The sequence below is a fragment of the Lycorma delicatula genome, chromosome 3 (assembly GCF_047948215.1).
Source record: "Lycorma delicatula isolate Av1 chromosome 3, ASM4794821v1, whole genome shotgun sequence".
NCBI lineage: Eukaryota > Metazoa > Arthropoda > Insecta > Hemiptera > Fulgoridae > Lycorma > Lycorma delicatula.
In genome coordinates, this window is record NC_134457.1 from 74,408,355 (window position 1) to 74,427,865 (window position 19,511).

General features: G+C 30.9%; 1 protein-coding gene across 1 annotated transcript in view; it reads right to left on the bottom strand.

Moving 5' to 3' along the window:
• The window catches only part of Gbeta5 (guanine nucleotide-binding protein subunit beta-5), a 28,829-nt gene extending 15,569 nt beyond the window's left edge, over positions 1-13,260 (bottom strand). Inside the window, exons 1-3 of the mRNA XM_075358897.1 lie at positions 12,989-13,260; positions 1,955-2,091; positions 1,394-1,512 (exon numbers count right to left, since the gene is read on the bottom strand). Of these exons, the coding sequence (XP_075215012.1) occupies positions 1,394-1,512; positions 1,955-2,091; positions 12,989-13,100 (368 nt within the window). The 5' untranslated portion in view covers positions 13,101-13,260. The remainder of the gene's footprint in view (positions 1-1,393; positions 1,513-1,954; positions 2,092-12,988) is intronic.
• Positions 13,261-19,511: the final 6,251 nt, after the last annotated feature.

Consider the following 19,511-nt stretch of genomic DNA (forward strand, 5'->3'; position numbering starts at 1 on the left):
AAATAAACCAATATGAAATAATATAACATAAGATGGTTTTCAAAGTATATAATTAATTCACCTTATTCATAAATATAAAATGATATTTTTAACTAGCATCCCTGTCACGGCTCCACCCAAGATATATGCATAGAGAACTTAAAAAACTGAAAATAGTTTTTTAGTAATTATGTGTCAGTTGTTGCTCTTGCTGAGAGTTGTGAGTTATCACTATTCATGACTTAGCATAAAAATAAAATGTTTAGATAAAAAATGTGTTCACAAAAATCAATTTTTAATGAAATCAAGAGGATAGGATAGTGAAGTTGTTCAATAACTACTTTATCCCAGCAGCAAAGTCCAGGAATTTCATCATTCCATTTTTTGGCAATACAATGTTTACATATTTTAATCATGTTATTTATCTGAATAACTTTCAAATTCAGATAATCAAAAGCTAATTTGTCACCTAAAATATTTCTTGAAGGTTGAACTCCAATTTTGAACAAAGTGAACACATTTCAATTTTTGAGAATGCTCTGGTGTATATTATGTCTATGATCATAAATTCTAGTAGCCTTGGAAGTTCCTCCTATCTGTGATCTCAACACCTAAGTGTTATAAAAGTATTAATACAGAATTGAAATCAAATCTATGCCAATAATGTGTATGGTTTATCTTGATGGAACTTCTTAGTTCAGTAAATAAAAATGCAAGTGCTACTTTGGTCATGTGAGGATGAGTTTTCACGGGTTAACACCAAATCAGACAGTGATGTTAAACTTAGTATAATAAAGTTGATACTAATATTGAAACGCTATATGCCTCAAACCATCAAAACTGTGTTAAATCTGTAAATAGTCATCATTCCCTTTAATTCTATTTCAAACTAATTTGTTTATATATATATATATAATCTGATCTTTTACAGACAATGACATTAATTTTAGTAAATCTTATAATATCTTTCTGAAGAAGTCAATACAAAGTTATTAATTTATACATTTTTTTTTTATTTACAATTATAGCAGTGAGATTGGTGAGGTGTGAACTGTAGTAAACATTCTGAGGGTCTTAAGAAAGTGAAGTTAAAATTTCATGACTGGTTCAGTAGTTTTCATGGTTACTGGGAACAAAAAAAAAGTCTCTTACTATAGTAGTGTGATTTTTTCCATTATCGTTTAGTCTTCTACGGTAGCCTATCTCCTAGTAAATGAGAAATAATTTCATACCTCCAATTAATAAATCTATTTATTCTTAAAAGATTTTGTGGTACGAAAGATGAATCTAATTGTTTTGCGTAGTTACTAATACAGAATGGAGCCTTTTATTTTAGATCAGAAATAAATAAAACTGTAAAAACATGTCACAAGTTTTAAATATTTTACATAAAAAGTAAGAAGAAAACCCTTACCCACACGCAACCAAATTGCCAGATGGAGCATATGCACAAGCCATTACCCAAGTGGTGGGCATTGTAACTGCATGTTCTTTATTGGTGGTGAAAGCATCCCAAATTATCATTTTACCATCCTATTAACAATAAATGTAAACATTAATAATTTACTGAAAAATAACAGAAAAACAAACAAACAAAATTTAGTAATATATTGCAATTCACCAAAAACATTTTAAAGTAAATAATCTAATAAATTATTCAAGTGGATTTTCATTCAAAAAAACTAATATAAAAAAATTTAATTTTTAATTATTAATATTAATGTCATGAATGATACAATTAATTATCACCAACATAAACCTTATTTATTTCATTAACAGCAATGTAAAGCCACTATGCTAAAATGAAATTCTTATTAATTATTACACCACTTTTTGCTACATTAACTAAGGAAGAATATAATACGCCCTCACGTAAACTAAAGAATAATATTTATATAGAAATTAACTACGAAAATTCTTTATAAAGATTAGTTTTTATAAATTTTATAAAATTAGTATGTAAAGAAAAAACTACCTGTGAAGATGAGACAATATGCCTTTTATCTGGTGACCAATCAGAACATAAAACCTTTGCTTGATGTCCCTTGAGTACCCGTCTAGGTTTAATGTTTAAATAATTTATAACTTCTAATCTCTCAGCAACTGTTGCCACTAAGCAGATACAAAAATGTTACTGTTCAACACAAAATTATAATACAATCATAAATTATATAAATCATAATATAATTCAAAATTGTTGAGCTACTTTACAGAAGCACCTGTAAGAATAGAATGAAAGATTAACTGTTATAGTTTTATAAATGTAAGTTCATCAATCAACCACGCTTTACAGATCTAAAGTAGATATCCTTTCATTGTGAATCAAAGGAAGAGACTGTTGGCCTAAGGTGATAATACTGGGGACAACCCACTGATTAACAACTCAGCAAAGTACTTTTGGTTTTTTTTTTTTAGGCATGCCAAGAATATGAATGCAATAAAGTCATAGAAACTGCCACACAAATAATAAAATGAATGATAAAAAAATATGGTAATCCAAATTAAACAAAACTAAACTTTAAAAATTTCCTGACTTCTAAAGCGTTAATAATATAAACTTTAACAAATTTGAAAAATTTTACCTATCAATCTTATGACAAAATCAAAGGATTTTACATCCTTATTTCGGGTTCATTAACTTCTTGGCAACACTTTTACTAAAAGAAAATCTAACTAATATCTTTAAAAAACAAAGACAGAACTTTTCATGAAAAGAATACTTATAATAAAAGAAATTAGTACTTTCTACACATAATTATGTTGCAAATTATGAAAATTTTACTCATGCATTTTAGGAAGGCCTTGAAGATTATAATTAAATCTTAACTTTAAAAATATGTTAGTAAAATGCAAATCACACAAGGAAAGATCAGAAATTATCAATCACATAAATATCAGTTAATTATGCTGGAGTAGAATGCACATGAAACTTATGTAATTAAAATTACAAAATGACAATTTATTGTATCTTTTACAAATTTTTTAAACATCAAACTGAATTTCTACACAACAGATTTAAAAATATGAAAAATGATGAACAGGTAATGTAAATATGAAATTTCCTATTGGTAAAACAGGAAATTTTAATGATTAGGAATTTTGGGAATTAGTGTGAAGTTACTAAAATAAAATAAATAATAAAAGAAGGAAAGAAAAGAAGGTAAAAATAATTGGTAAGGTAATTAACTATTTTAAAATACGACTCGCTTTCTAAATATGGTAAGAGTAATGTTAATTTGAATTTTGATAAACTACGTTTCAAATACTCCAACCACATCTACAATTCAAAATAAATGTACAAATCAAATTGTGGTAAGTGTATTTTAGCATAATCAAAAAAAATTACTGTGTAATTATTTAATAACATAATGTGGGGATTACTGTAAACACAAGAAATAGAGCTGTTGCTATGTAAACATGAATGACACATTCTAGAATTACTCTTTGGTTTGAGGAAAATGCACTAACAATAGTTTGGGCTACAACCATAAACCTGTGCAGACATAATTTTTTTTTATGCAATATTGGATGAGGTAGTGATATTGTTTTATTTATAACTGTATAGAAAATTTACTAAAAAAATCTGTACCAAAAAGCAATTATCACTGTTACATGTACTCATTATTTTTTAATAGTACACAGCCTAAATTTCTAAAATACAAACACTAATTGAGGATAACAAAAATGTGCATCTAACTATTAATTTGGATTCTTCATAACAAAATAAACAAAAATGTTCCATAAAAAAATATTATATGAAAAAAGGGAGTTTTCCCTTTCTTTTTCTTCTGTCTGCCATTTTGTGTTTTCAAAGAAAAATTTATACCACAATACTGGTCTGATAAATTATAATATTTGGTAAACGAGTTTGTGCAAACTTCTTCTAATAAATAAAAAATTTTGGTTAATCATATTCACAATATCAAAATGGCAGCCATGTCAATTTTTTTAATCCTTCACATCACAGTAATTGCTAGTTTTATCAGAATACAGTATCTAAAATAAAATATTAACTAATGTTTGTAATGAAGCGTATTGTACGTTTACAATGTTTTTGTTTACAATAAAACCTTTCACTGTAAACAAAATGGTATTTTTTTTTTTAAATTGGTTGACAAACAATTGAGTTTTTGAAAATGGAAATTTATTCTCATATTTAAATAGCCAAACTGAAAAGCTTTCGAACTAAAGCTTTTTCGAAATACATCTACTATGACTAGTAGACTACAACCGAGTTGAAGTCTGAAGAACACATTTTCCTAACTGACACGAAAGGTTTTTCAAGTGAAAGGTTTTTCATAATTCTGCACAAAAGTTTAAAAGAAATTGAAAAATTTTTCTACTAGGTACTTGATCAAACAAAGCACAAGAATGCTTGAGTTGAAAGTGTCGATACTGAAATATGCTGGGGAAATTCTACAGCAAAATATAAGAAGGGTTGTATGTTAGATGAAGTTGAATATAAGATGTTTGGAAAATTCTACAAAGCCTACAATTATATCTATCATATATGCAGACTGCAAGCAATTAATGAAAATGATCAACTCATGAGTCAAGCATGAAGTAATTTAAAAATATCCGACAACTAATCCTCAGGTAATGGGGTGTAGGTATGTGTGAAAGTATAGCGCCTTTATTATGCTAGATGGCCACATCCTTAGTTGGTTTAGCAAGACTGGTTTCCACGCACATTCAATTCTCACTTTTGGCCCCAAGCTTATAAGAAAATATAACTGATCACAGCCTAGTAAGCACTGTGACGGTCTCCAGTAGTGATACTGATAACGTAGCGTCTGTTTATCCATGTTAGGAGCAACTACGAAAGGCATCTGTTCCCTAGGTTAAGGGTCGCCTAAAACTAACCTGGCAGAAAGGTATGAATTGCATCTTCCTACTCACTTGGTCAGTGCAGAAGACTAGATTCAACACTCTCAAAAGTGATACCACAAAAAAAGAAAGGCCAAAATGGACAAAGACAGGACAACACAGAAGAGCTGGGAAAGAAAAAATCAAATATCACATTTGATTTATGGCTTGCTACTTAGAATGTAAGGTCACTAAAAACCCGGGAGAGACTGGAAGAGTTGGAGAGAGAATTGTTTGGAATGAACCGGAAAATAATGGGATTATGCAAAATTAACAGAAGTGAAGAACTGATCACCTTGAAGTCAGGATATGTTCTACATTGGAAGGAACAACATAATGTTTGCAGAAAAGGTGTTCGATTTTCAGTTCACAAAGATGTAGAATCAAATGTGCTGAAGTATAAAAGAGATGTAGAATCAACTATGCTGAAGTATATAAAGGAGTAATATAAGGATTAGATTATATTATATTACACATAAACCCTAAATGTACAATTACATTATTCAAATCTATTAACCTACATGTGATTAAGAGGATATCGAGAATTTCTACAGCAAATTATAAAATTAAATGAAAAATGACCAAACAGATTTCACAATAATTATGATGGGTGGCTTCAATGCAAGACTGAGAAGGAAGGGAGATAATGACCTAGAGGAGGTTGTTGGAAAGTATGGCCTAGGAAGTAGGAATGCCAGGGGAGATATCATGGCAGAATTCATGGAGAGGCATGATTAAAAGGCAATGTAAATCTTTTTCAAAAAAGACAAACAAAAAAAATGGACTTGGGTAAGTCCAAATCAGATTGTAAAAGCTGAAATAGATTATATTCTTTCTTATAAACACAAAATTGATGTCAGTATGAAATCAGTTAAATCATAGTGATCATAGACAAGTAAGGGAAAACTGTAATTGGGAAGCAATGGAGAAGACTTAACAGAGTGATAGGAAAAAACATCAACACTAGTATATTAGCTATAACTATAAATAATATATAGAATAATTATAAATATATAATAGATACATACATACATATATATATATATATATATATATATATATATGATTCCTATTGGCATTGAGTTATGTTGTTCAAGTGTTGTGGTTATTAGGGTTTAGGTTTTCTAAATTTTTAGTTTTTGTTTGAGGTAACTTTGGAATTTTGTACCAACTGATGAAGCAGGATCCTGCATAAATCAATTTTTGGCATTAGTTTTTTAGGTTCTGTTACTGTGTTTGGTAGTAATATATATTTTATACAGTATGCAATTCTATAGATCATAACTCTAAAAGAGAAAAGGAAGAATATCAAATCAAAAGGAAGAACAAATGCTTAGCGAAGGACTCAGTAAAATAGACAAACATGGAAAATACAAAAAAATACAAAAGGCTGAGAGATAGACAAGATAGCACCAATAGAGCTTTGGGAAGTAAAGATGGCTTTAAGAGAAATGAAGAATAAGAAAGCAACAAAAGACAATACTGCTGTAGAGATGATAAGGGAAGGAATGAAAATTATAAAGTCACTAACAATATTGTTCAACCTATGACTGAAAGAGGACAAGATACCAGAGGCATGGAATAAAGCAATAATTATATTGTTTTATAAGAAGGGAGATGCTAAAATGTTAGGAAACTACAGACCTATTAGCCTCTTGTCACATATTTACATACTATTCACAAAAATAAATTATGCGAGATTAAGTAATGTACTGGATGAGATGTAACCACAAGAAGAGGCTGTTTTTGTAAATTTTTTTTTTTGTCTTCAGTCATTTGACTGGTTTGATGCAGCTCTCCAAGATTCCCTATCTAGTGCTAGTCGTTTCATTTCAGTATATCCTCTACATCCTACATCCCTAAAAATTTGTTTTACATATTCCAAACGTGGCCTGCCTACACAATTTTTCCCTTCTACCTGTCCTTCCAATATTAAAGCGACTATTCCAGGATGCCTTAGTATGTGGCCTATAAGTCTGTCTCTTCTTTTAACTATATTTTTCCAAATGCTTCTTTCTTCATCTATTTGCCGCAATACCTCTTCATTTGTCACTTTATCCACCCATCTGATTTTTAACATTCTCCTATAGCACCACATTTCAAAAGCTTCTAATCTTTTCTTCTCAGATACTCCGATTGTCCAAGTTTCACTTCCATATAAAGCGACACTACAAACATACACTTTCAGAAATCTTTTCCTGACATTTAAATTAATTTTTGATGTAAACAAATTATATTTCTTATTGAAGGCTCGTTTAGCTTGTGCTATTCGGCAGTTTATATCGCTCCTGCTTCGTCCACCTTTAGTAATTCTACTTCCCAAATAACAAAATTCTTCTACCTCCATAATCTTTTCTCCTCCTATTTTCACATTCAGTGGTCCATCTTTGTTATTTCTACTACATTTCATTACTTTTGTTTTGTTCTTGTTTATTTTCATGCGATAGTTCTTGCATACGACTTCATCTATGCCGTTCATTGTTTCTTCTAAATCCTTTTTACTCTCGGCTAGAATTACTATATCATCAGCAAATCATAGCATCTTTATCTTTTCACCTTGTACTGTTACTCCGAATCTAAATTGTTCTTTAACATCATTAACTGTTAGTTCCATGTAAAGATTAAAAAGTAACGGAGATAGGGAACATCCTTGTCTGACTCCCTTTCTTATTACGGCTTCTTTCTTATGTTCTTCAATTGTTACTGTTGCTGTTTGGTTCCTGTACATGTTAGCAATTGTTCTTCTATCTCTGTATTTGAACCCTAATTTTTTTAAAATGCTGAACATTTTATTCCAGTCTACATTATCGAATGCCTTTTCTAGGTCTATAAACGCCAAGTATTTTGGTTTGTTTTTCTTTAATCATCCTTCTACTATTAATCTGAGGCCTAAAATTGCTTCCCTTGTCCCTATACTTTTCCCGAAACCAAATTGGTCTTCTCCTAACACTTCTTCCACTCTCCTCTCAATTCTTCTGTATAGAATTCTAGTTAAGATTTTTGATGCATGACTAGTTAAACTAATTGTTCTGTATTCTTCACATTTATCTGCCCCTGCTTTCTTTGGTATCATGACTATAACACTTTTTTTGAAGTCTGACGGAAATTCCCCTTTTTCATAAATATTACACACCAGTTTGTATAATCTATCAATCGCTTCCTCACCTGCACTCCGCAGTAATTCTACAGGTATTCCGTCTATTCCAGGAGCCTTTCTGCCATTTAAATCTTTTAATGCTCTCTTAAATTCAGATCTCAGTATTGTTTCTCCCATTTCATCCTCCTCAACTTCCTCTATAACACAATTTTCTAATTCATTTCCTCCATATAACTCTTCAATATATTCCACCCATCTATCGACTTTACCTTTCGTATTATATATTGGTGTACCATCTTTGTTTAACACATTATTAGATTTTAATTTATGTACCCCGAAATTTTCCTTCACTTTCCTGTATGCTCCGTCTATTTTACCAATGTTCATTTCTCTTTCCACTTCTGAACACTTTTCTTTAATCCACTCTTCTTTCGCCAGTTTGCACTTCCTGTTTATAGCATTTCTTAATTGCCGATAGTTCCTTTTACTTTCTTATCACTAGCATTCTTATATTTTCTACGTTCATCCATCAGCTGCAATATATTGTCTGACACCCAAGGTTTTCTACCAGTTCTCTTTATTCCGCCTAAGTTTGCTTCTGCTGATTTAAGAATTTCCTTTTTAACATTCTCCCATTCTTCTTCTACATTTTCTACCTTATCATTTTTACTCAGACCTCTTGCGATGTCCTCCTCAAAAATCTTCTTTACCTCCTCTTCCTCAAGCTTCTCTAAATTCCACCGATTCATCTGACACCTTTTCTTCAGGTTTTTAAACCTGAAGAAATATAATATTCTTCTATTATGATTTTTAAATTGGGTGTTGGCAATTACTAAATTATACTTCGTGCAAAACTCTATAAGTCGGTCCCCTCTTTCATTCCTTTTGCCCAGCCCGTATTCACCCACTATATTTCCTTCCTTGCCTTTTCCAATGCTTGCATTCCAATCTCCAACTATTATTAAATTTTCATCTCCTTTTACGTGTTTAATTGCTTCATCAATCTTTTCCTTTTCGTATACACACTCTACCTCATCATCATCATGGGCGCTTGTAGGCATATAGACGTTAACAATCGTTGTCGGTTTAGGTTTTGATTTTATCCTTATTGCAATGATTCTATCGCTATGCGTCTTGAAATACTCCACTCTCCTCCCTATCTAAAACATTATAGAACTGTCAATAATAATATGCAAGTGTTACAGAAAAGGCCAAGGAATACAATATTCCTTTGTTTATGGGTTTTATAGATTTTGAAAAAGCCTTTGATAATTAAATCCTAAAAAAATTATAAATCCTTAAATTAAGATTGGAATTGATGGGAATGAAAGATAGATTCAGAAATTTCATTGTGTGTCTATATAAATGAGCCACTGTATGTGTAATGGTAAATGGAGATAGCAACAAATTTAAAATGAAAAAGTGTGTGCAACAGGATGATCCTTTATCACCAAAGTTGTTCACACCAGTCTTAGAATTTATTATGAGCAAATTAAATTGGGGAAACTAGGGAATAAGGAATAAGTTATCTTAATCAGCACATCATTCCAGCATTGATTTATGGATCATAAATGTCACTGCTACAAAAGAAACAGTGGAAGGTGATATATACAGTAATATAAAGTGGATAGACAGAAAAAATAACAAGTGGATATGAGAACAGGCAGGATTTGATGATGTGGAGTCAGAATGTTGGAAACTAAACCGAAATGAGATGGACATTTAGCCCAAGTAAAGTGATTAAATAGATATTTAGCCCAATTTCAATGAATTAAACTGATAATGGTAAATAACTGGATAAGACAGGCTCAAGACAGACAGAAATGGCAGTTTAAGAGAACCACCTGCCATATATATATTTTGATGTATATCCTACCATATATATATATATATATATGGTGGCAGTGAAGATGAGAATCCTCAATATCTTGCAATAATGTTCAATGATGAAGTCAGATTCAATCAAAATGGAATAATCAATTTTCACAACAAATATTGTTGGGAAGATTTTCTTCCCCAACATTTTTGGGCTTGCATCATTGGAGATTTACTGGTTGATCCATATTTCCTGCCAGCACAATTGAACTGCAGAATTATTACAATTTCCTAGAAAACTTCATACTGAATTACTTGGCTGAAATTCTTCTAGTAACTAGGAACATGTGGTTAATGGATGATGATGCGCCAATCACACTTCACAAATATGTTCCCCATAATTGGATTACGCCACTGAAAGGTACATCAGCCACATAGAACCAATAGCTTGACTCACAACATTACCTGATCTAAATCCAGTAGATTTTTAGATTTGCAAACATCTAAAAACACAGTTTACAGTAAATCAGAGTTCAGTGTTGAAGATCTTCAGCAGAGAATTAAAAAACGTTTATAACAGATCAGAGCAATACTGGGATCTCTGAAAGAGTGAGACAACCATTAAATCATCAGCTAATACAAGTATTGTCACCAATGAAGGTCCTTTTGGTGAAGATTTCACTGGGAGATTTAAAGTAAAACTGGAATTCAATTATTTATGTCCATTTAATGTGTAGTTATTTAAGTTCTGTTCAAATTTAAATAATCTTTACTTTATTGTAACTCTATTAAATTTATTAAAAATTGTATAATCTATTAAATTTATTCTGTATTTTTCCTAAAATGATTAATAATCTCCACTCAGTCATTTACATAGCTGATCATGTAAAATAGTGTATTATTAACTAGTAATTTTAAATTTATTTATTTATTTTTATTTTACAAAGTAAATACTATTTCATGCATTAGTTTATTTATATTAAGTTAAATTAGCCATTGTTTAGAGATGAAAATATAAAAAGAATTCAGGCTTATTAAAATTACTTTAATAACAATAGAGGTGAAATCTGGCTGAAAATGATATCAATTTTCTGCTATAACTCATTTGTTTTCAAACTCATTTTCAAAAATAAAGTGCCATTTTTGTTTATAATGAAAGGCTTAACATTTAACTAACAAAATTATTTTGATAAAATTAATTATTTCTGAGGTATAAAAGATTAAAAAATGATGTTTAGCCATTTTGAAATTAGAAAATATCTACGAAGTTGGTAAATCATGTTTTGGAAAAGTTGGCACAATCATGTGTATTAAATATTATAGCGATTCCTCAATACAATTTTGGGATATATAAATTTGTCATTAAAAAAACACAGAATGGTAGGCAGAAAGTAAATGAAAATGAAATATCTAGTTTTTCAAAGAAAATTCTTGTTCATTTTAATATAAAAAATACAAAATTGTCTACAGTGCATTACTGTGTTATCTAGTGTTAGTAGAAGAAATTTTAATTTGATAAAATATAATTGTCTTGCATCTGATTTTAGATTAGAATAATACTAATACTGAGCTGTAAATGAAAATATGTCTCCTTAATTCTTAGTAGTATTCTTTCTTAGTAGACTCTTTCAGTCAAATGAGAAAACTGAAACTCTTGCTAATAGAGCACACGATTTTAATATAAATGCTATTACTGTGGATAACTGGAAATGTGTGATCATGTAAAAATCATATCACAGCAAATTATTTCTAATTAATTAAATTTATTACTGACTTATCTTTATTTATTTCTAGTAACATGAGTTTTTTATATTAATCCAAGATACCTAAAACTCACATTAATTCAAGTCAGATTGTTTTACATGATAATAATAATATGCTTCCTGATTTTTCAGAACTACTATTTTGAAAACCTTTTTACACCTTCATTAGTTTTGTTGCAGGCGGCAATTTCTTGAAGTTTGGATATACATTTAGTAAGCAGTCAAGTAATACACTTCATCTGATTTGTGTTTTGTTTTTTAATTTAATATATTTGTTTTTTCTTTAACCATATTGTTTATAAATATGGACTCGCTAACCATAAAGACAATGGAAAACAATGTTTTATACAAATCATTTATCAAATTCTATCCAGAATTATAATTTACTGTAGAATACGAAATCATTAGATCAATAAACTTTCTAGACCAAAGTACATTCAACTACAATTAAATATGATAAAAAAATTACACTTTCAAAATACATGGAAAATCCAGCAAAACTAAAACATTTATTTTTAAGTTATAACAACTCTAAACTATAACATTCACCTTTGCCACATTATACTTTTTAGTTTATATACCTAGGTCAACTTAGAGATTTGATGAAAAACTCAGCACAAAAAATATTGTAACACACACATAATTCCTACATACTCAGTTAACATGCTACATAGAATAAAATAAAAACCAGTTTATAAGAAAGGTTACTGTGTTACTTTCACAATCATACATAAGACGAATTAGCAACTCATCCACTAACAAATGCAACCACAGCTGTAGGTTATACATAAAACATGCTAGTGCTGTAAAATAATTAAATACTAGATTGATAAATTGGATACAGTCACCCACAGATATATAGAAAAAAGACCATAACAATCTTTGGAACACTCCATCTGAGATAGATAACATTAAAATTTTGCACAAAGTATGAAAAAGCCAAGAATCCATCACACTTGATATGAATATGAAATACCAAACACATATTTATTTCTGCAAGTTATGTGGAAACTTCAAAGTAAGCAGCACTAACAACACCATCTGCAACAGCACTGCTAAAGTAACCGAGCAATAATTTCTGATAGATCTTCAGAAGGCATATTTCACTGTATTTACAAAATGAGCCTCTTTTAAATGAAATTTCACTATGCTTATAACATTATTGAATGAATTACTATAGGAAAAAATATTCATGATCATAAATTAAGTTTTAGGTTAAACTATCCATCAACAAAGCGAAATAAACTTCAGTATATAAACAGACTGTACATCACTGCAGTCTTCTAATTTATGATAAAACCCGCTCACGAAATAAAGATGTTACAATTACGAACAAAAAATTCATACCAATTTTACATATAAAATAACAGTTGTTTTTAAAACTAAGATTTGAAAAGCTACAATACTATACCATACAGATAATAATATAAAAAATTATACTACAGAAAAAATAACATTAAGTATTTACGTGTGACATCATTTAGCTTTTGTCTCTCGTCTTCGAGTTTTGCTTTTAAAGCATCCGCTTCTTTTGTAAGAGCCTCAACAGATTCGACTTTAACACTACCATCTTGAGCCATTCCTCTGCTGCCCTTAGGTCACAGAACCGATGTTTCAATTCACCAAAATTAACCTATTCATATTCCTTAACAATGCAAATATCAATGCATTTATTAATACTGACAAACATGTTAATTGTAGTTAAAAGGCCGCACAACCCCCAATAGATAAGCTGGTCAATGAACACATGCAGTTTAGGTAACAGTAACCTGTGAAAATATCAGAACAATTTAATGGTAAATATTAAAAAGGTAAAATTAATAAAATTGGCAAATATATTAAAAAAAACTAACTTTTCCCAGAAAATTGAGTTTCCAACTTTATCAGACAATTGCTAATTCCGAAAATACTACACTTTTAAAATTATAGTTGAAAATGCTACCTATCGACCAGAGCAATAACTAAGACAAACGTAACTGCATTTAAAATTTTTAACTACGTAGAACTATAGTACGTACGAAAATAAAAGCTTGCTTCCACAAAGCAGACAGTCACTGTACAGGACATTATATTACTCTTTTCTCGTAACATTTGGCTCATTCAGATACAAAGTAATCTGCAATACAGAGTGTTGCAGGTTGCTATTATCATAAATAGAAAAAATACTGGTACTTTTCAAGAAGATGCCCGCAAAAGAAAGGCGATCAGTAGTTAGTCAGTTAGAGGTGCCACTGAAAGAAGAAAATAAATTAAAATTGTAATCTAACTTTACATAATAAATATAATCCAACCAAACTTAACCTACACTCGCTTCGCTCGCTAACCTTGACTTGCGAGCGTAGGTTAAGTTTGGTTAGATTATATTTATACTTTTAGATTTATTTATTACATAAACATATATTTAATTATTTAGTTACTTACATAAATTTATTTATTATATAGATTATAATTTTAATTTATTTATTTTCTCCTGTTAGTAACGCAATCTAACTACACAGATCGCTTGTGGGCATCTTTTTGAAATATACCAAAATTCTTTCCACAATTAAAATTTATTCATTTTGCTTAATTTCGGGCAATAATTTATATAAAAATATTTAGCGTACTTATAATTATTTCTTGCGTTCACATTTCAAAAACAAATAGTTTATAGTTGTTTATATTAAACAACTATATGTTCATGAACTATATGTTCATTAAATTAGTGTGTTTATAAAGTGTTCCTTTTTAAACAATATTGGTTATTGTAATGTATTAACAATGCCTCGCATTGCCTCACATTAATCATCCAAACAATTTCTGCTGCATCTATAGTGAGGTAATGTTGAAGTCTCAGAAAAAAAATATAACTCCACTGATAAAAAAATCATATGAACTGTATTTTGTATGTAAATTAGGTGATCAGGATAAATCTTGGGCTCCTCATATTTGCTGTGCTTCTTTTGTAATATTGTTGACTGGTTGGCTAAATGGTTCTTGTCACATGCCATTTGCAATTCCAATGGTTTGGAGAGAACCTAAGGGTCACACCACAGACTGTTATTTTTGTGTAATAAAGATATCTGGAATAACAACTAAAACTAGGCTTAATGTTAAATACCCTCTGCCATGCAGCCAGTGCCAAATAGCCAAGAGCTTCCAATTCCAGTACCACCAGAAACATGGAACTTAGATGAAGATGAAAATGTCAAATCTTGTGCTGACTTATCAAGCGATGAAGAAAGAAATCCAAATTTTTTAGAAAATAGATATTCTGAACCCCATTTAATTAATCAGTCAGAATTAAATGATCTGGTTCATGATCTAAATTTATCAAAAAATTAAGCAGAAATATCAAGACTGAAAGGATGGCATCTTGTACAACCAAACACTAAAATAATTGCTTTTCATAACAGACAGTCAGAATTTGAACATTTTGTCTCTCAGTACGAAAACTTAGTATACTGTAATGATATCGAATCTTTACTGGAAGCTTTGCGACATATGTACCATCATGACGAATGATGACTTTTTATTGGCTTGTCAAAGCTTAGTTTTTTGAAAGCTATTCTACTTCACATTGGAAATAAATACCATTAGCATATGCTCTTCACATGAAGTAGTCATATGAAACTTGTATTGAGCAGGATTCAGTATGGGAAATATTTATGGGATATTTGTGGAGATCTGAAAGTACTAGTGTTTTTACTTGGACTGCAACTTGGATACACTAAGTTCTGTTGCTTTTTGTGCAAGTGCAACAGCAGGGATAGGAAAAACCATTACATAAAAGAACAGTGGCCAGAGAGAGAGGTACTGACTGTAGGAGAGAAGAATGTTTTCAGTCAAATATTAGTAAAATCAGAAAAAGTTTATCTTCTATCACTACAAATTAAGCTAGGTTTATTCAAAAATTTTGTTAAAGCAATGGATCATAATGGTAGGGTTTCAGTTTCTAAAAAACAAATTCCCTAATTTAAGCAATGTTAAAATAAAGGAAGGTATATATTTGCTGGACCACAAATAAGAAAACTAATGAGTTTTGAAGGTATTTGAAGAATGTTTGAATGACTTGGAGGATGCTGCATGGAAATCATTTCAAAATGTGATAAGCAGCTTCCTTGAGAACCATAAGGCCAATAACTACAGAGAACTTGTGAGTAAACAACTTCAAAACTACAAAGAACTTGAGTGTAACATGTCACTCAAAATCCATTTCTTACATTCACATTTGGATTTTTTTCTAATAACCTCTGTGCTATCAGTGATGAACATGGGGAATACTTTCACCAGAAGATATGTACAATGGAAACACGATACCAGGGAAAATGGAACCCAAAAATGTTAGCTGACTACTATTGGAATCTAATGTGAGATTTATTATTTTCTACAGCAGAAAATCCAAAAAAAATAGATTTTAGGTAGGTAAAAATGCGTGTAATTTATTGTCATATTACGTTCACCATACAAAAGAAATTTCAATTTCAATTTTCGTTTCAAAAGAAATTTCAATTACAAAAACTGAGTCCAATAGAAAATATCCATTAACATATATGAAATCAGCATAAAAAATACGTCAAGAAACAGCCATTCATTCTCATTTAACAAACAAAAAATTAAATTTTGTTGACCAGATTATTATACTCCCTCCATCAAGTGAGTCATAAAATGAATGACTATTTTATAGTGGCAGCTTGTAGCTAAATTAGTGCGTGTGCTGTTCAAAAAATATTTTTGTGTAACTTTTCAAGGCCTTGGTTAAAATTTTCTGTGAAATAAAAGAACCAAAAAAAAAAAAATGAATCAATTAGAATAGCTGGACACAGGATAATAATCTACTTCTAACTTTATCACATTCAAGAATATGATACACGGTTTTAAGTACATTGTGCTTAAAAACCATACTCAGTTTAACCAAATAAATTATAAAATGTCAATACAGATAATATTGTTTAGTATTATTAGATAATAACTTAATAATAACTTATTATTAGATAAAATGTCTGTTTAAAAACACTATAGTCCAATGGTGCTTAATTTAAATTTCTATGTACACAGAAACAAATACATAATTAGTTTTTACTAATTACCTTCTATTTTGCCCTTCCGTGTTTCTGGACAGATTTGGCAATTGAAGAGCCATCTTCGATTTGCTTTCCACCATCTTCTGATCACCACTTTCTTATTCCTTCCACTGACTAAACTAGAAAAGGGAATGAACAGGGAACATTCCATACACACACGGAAAAAAAATACCTTCCACCAGCACGCCAGGGTCGGCACTGCAGGAGTGACAGTGCTTTCTCTCCCTTGCAGCCTCACGTGCAGCTTCCTTTGTGCGCATGCACACAACATCCAAACACCAAGCCGCTGGAACTGTGATGCACACAATTCCACACAAAGATTTCTGTCTTTTTCATAAACTGGGGGATGGCTACTGACATTAAGCTTAAGTATTATACATTGCCTAGGGGAGCCACTCCATCCGATTGGTTTAAGGCGTCAGTCAGTCGCGTCCGGCCGTGACTCGGTTCGATCCCTAGCCGACCTGGTTTTTTTTAACTTTAAATATTATTTATTTATTTAATTCAAACCGACCGCCGTGCACAACAGCTGTGCTCCAATGCGGTACCAACCTTTAATTATTATAAATAATATTCAAAGTGAACACATATTACCAAAGTTGGCACCCCTGCAGAATTTCAAACATCCCGGTCAGGGAAAAACCAACATGGCGGACGGGGACACTAGCGCTCCCCGCGGAAGGGGAGGGCAAAACTGACGCCGCTCCCCTATTTCTACACTACTTACCACTGCTCCCTACAGTGATTGTAATGTTTTCTGTGACATCCTTTCAACACAATTCAAAACCTTATTGCCAATTTTTGGTAAACCAACAGTTGTTTCACCTCAATCTTTCAGCTATTACTTACAGTTGATAAAAATTACTCCAGCATCATTGCCCAACAATTAGCTGATTAGTTTGTGTAGTATTAGCGTGCTGATTTTTTAATTCCCTGCAAGGGCTTGGACCTTTTTCTAATGTCATTTCATATAAAAATTAACTTTCCAATATATATTGATAGCTGAGACCCAGAGGAAAGTATTGGCAAAAAATATATATATTTTTTTTAAATTATACTCATGCATTTAAAATTGTTCTATTTATTAGTTTTTTGTAGTTTTGCATTAGTAAATATCTGATTTTGTTAAGGGTGAGACAAACATATTGATTCTATGTTTTGTTGTCTTCTAAGAGGCTAAAAATTTGAAGATAATCTTTATTTCATTATCTTATTTGAAGATAAATTTCTCTGGTTCTGAGCCATCAATATGTAGCAGCGAGTCAAATGCTGTATAAAATAAATAATAACAATTTGAAATCTTTCAATAAATAATTATCATCAGTGCCATTTAACTTTCCAGGGTTTAGGTGCTATTAAAAAAACTTCATATTATTTTAGAACAATTTAATTCATGTCTATTCTACCTCTTGTTTCCTTCTAACCCCCTGAGCAAAAGTCATTGAAAACCTATAGAATATATTTTTAATTAAAATAAACACATTCTTCTTCTATCTGCTGCAGCGCATGGCAAGTCTCGGCTCCTCTATGATCATTCTTCCTTATTAACTGTCTTTGCCATCCATCCATATATACCCATCATTCTCTTTTAATAATTCTGTCTAGTCTAGTAGGGCTCATCCTCTCAAGTTTGTCTCTACCTTTCTGTCTCTTAAAGTATCAATCTCGCTACTAATTCACCACAATCATCTTCATTTACTGGGCCATAATTCCTACTCATTATTCTTCTTTCAAACATTCTCATCCAATTTATGTTTGTGTCTACACATGTTTCTACTATACAGCAGATATATAAGGAACCACAGGTCTTACCAAGTTATATAGCCTTTATTTTTGTGTTTCTAATAATATACCTTTATTTGAACAAACTCAGGTTCTACTGCTTTCAATCCATTCCTGCATAATTTCACTCACATTATCCAGCAGTTCAAATTAGCCCCAAGGTAACCTCAGGGAGGTTATTCTAGCAACCATTTTTTTATCTATCATTAAAGATCTGAACAACCTCCTTCCTGATGCAGCTGATATCATGTCTTAACTTTTTCCAAGTAAAATGCTTACCTTTAATCTCTTTCCTTCTTCTTCAAATATTAATCATCCTGGAGAGAATTGCATCATCTGCAAATGCACATATCTAACTTGGTTTATGAAATATACTTCCCGTTAGGTCAGATTCCTTTATTATCTTGTGTAATTCAATTACTTGTTTGAATCAATGAATATGAAATGAAGGTCAATCCCATGGTCATAGAATTTTTCCATGATCTGTCTGATGGTAACAATTTGACCTGTTATATTTCTACCAGCAATATGCCACAACCAGTAATCTTTTAGAATATATCTCCAAATTTCTTTCAGAATGCTTGAAAAAAAATTATGTTCGTTTATTACTGTATCCCCCAATAGTTAACATTCATTTTTGTTATCCTTCTTGTACATTGGGCATATTATTCCATCATTCCAAGCATCTGGTATCCTCTCCTCTCTCATATTCTCCTAATCAATGCTTGAATCCTATTATCGGTTTGATCCCATGCAGATTTCAATAACTCATGACACTAATTAATCTTCACCCAGCATTTGTTATATGTTTCATAATAGCAAGTTAAAATTCCTTACTTGATGGCCCACTAACCACTGACATCCACTCTACATCATCTCATTTCCTCTTTCTGATTAAGACCATCTCCTCCAGTCCTTTTACACCAGATTTCTATCCTTCTTTTCTAAACTAGATTCATATCTTACCGAATCCTGCTGATTGCTCCGTAGAATTTCCTGGTCTTATTCTCCCAGCACAAGTTTGAATCTCATTCAGGTCTCTTGTTTTTCCTCCTGCATCATTTGCTGACTTTTACTCTTTTCACAATATACTCTGGTTGTGCTTGTTTGAAACAGTTTTTATCTTCAATATTTTTTTCTGTTGAT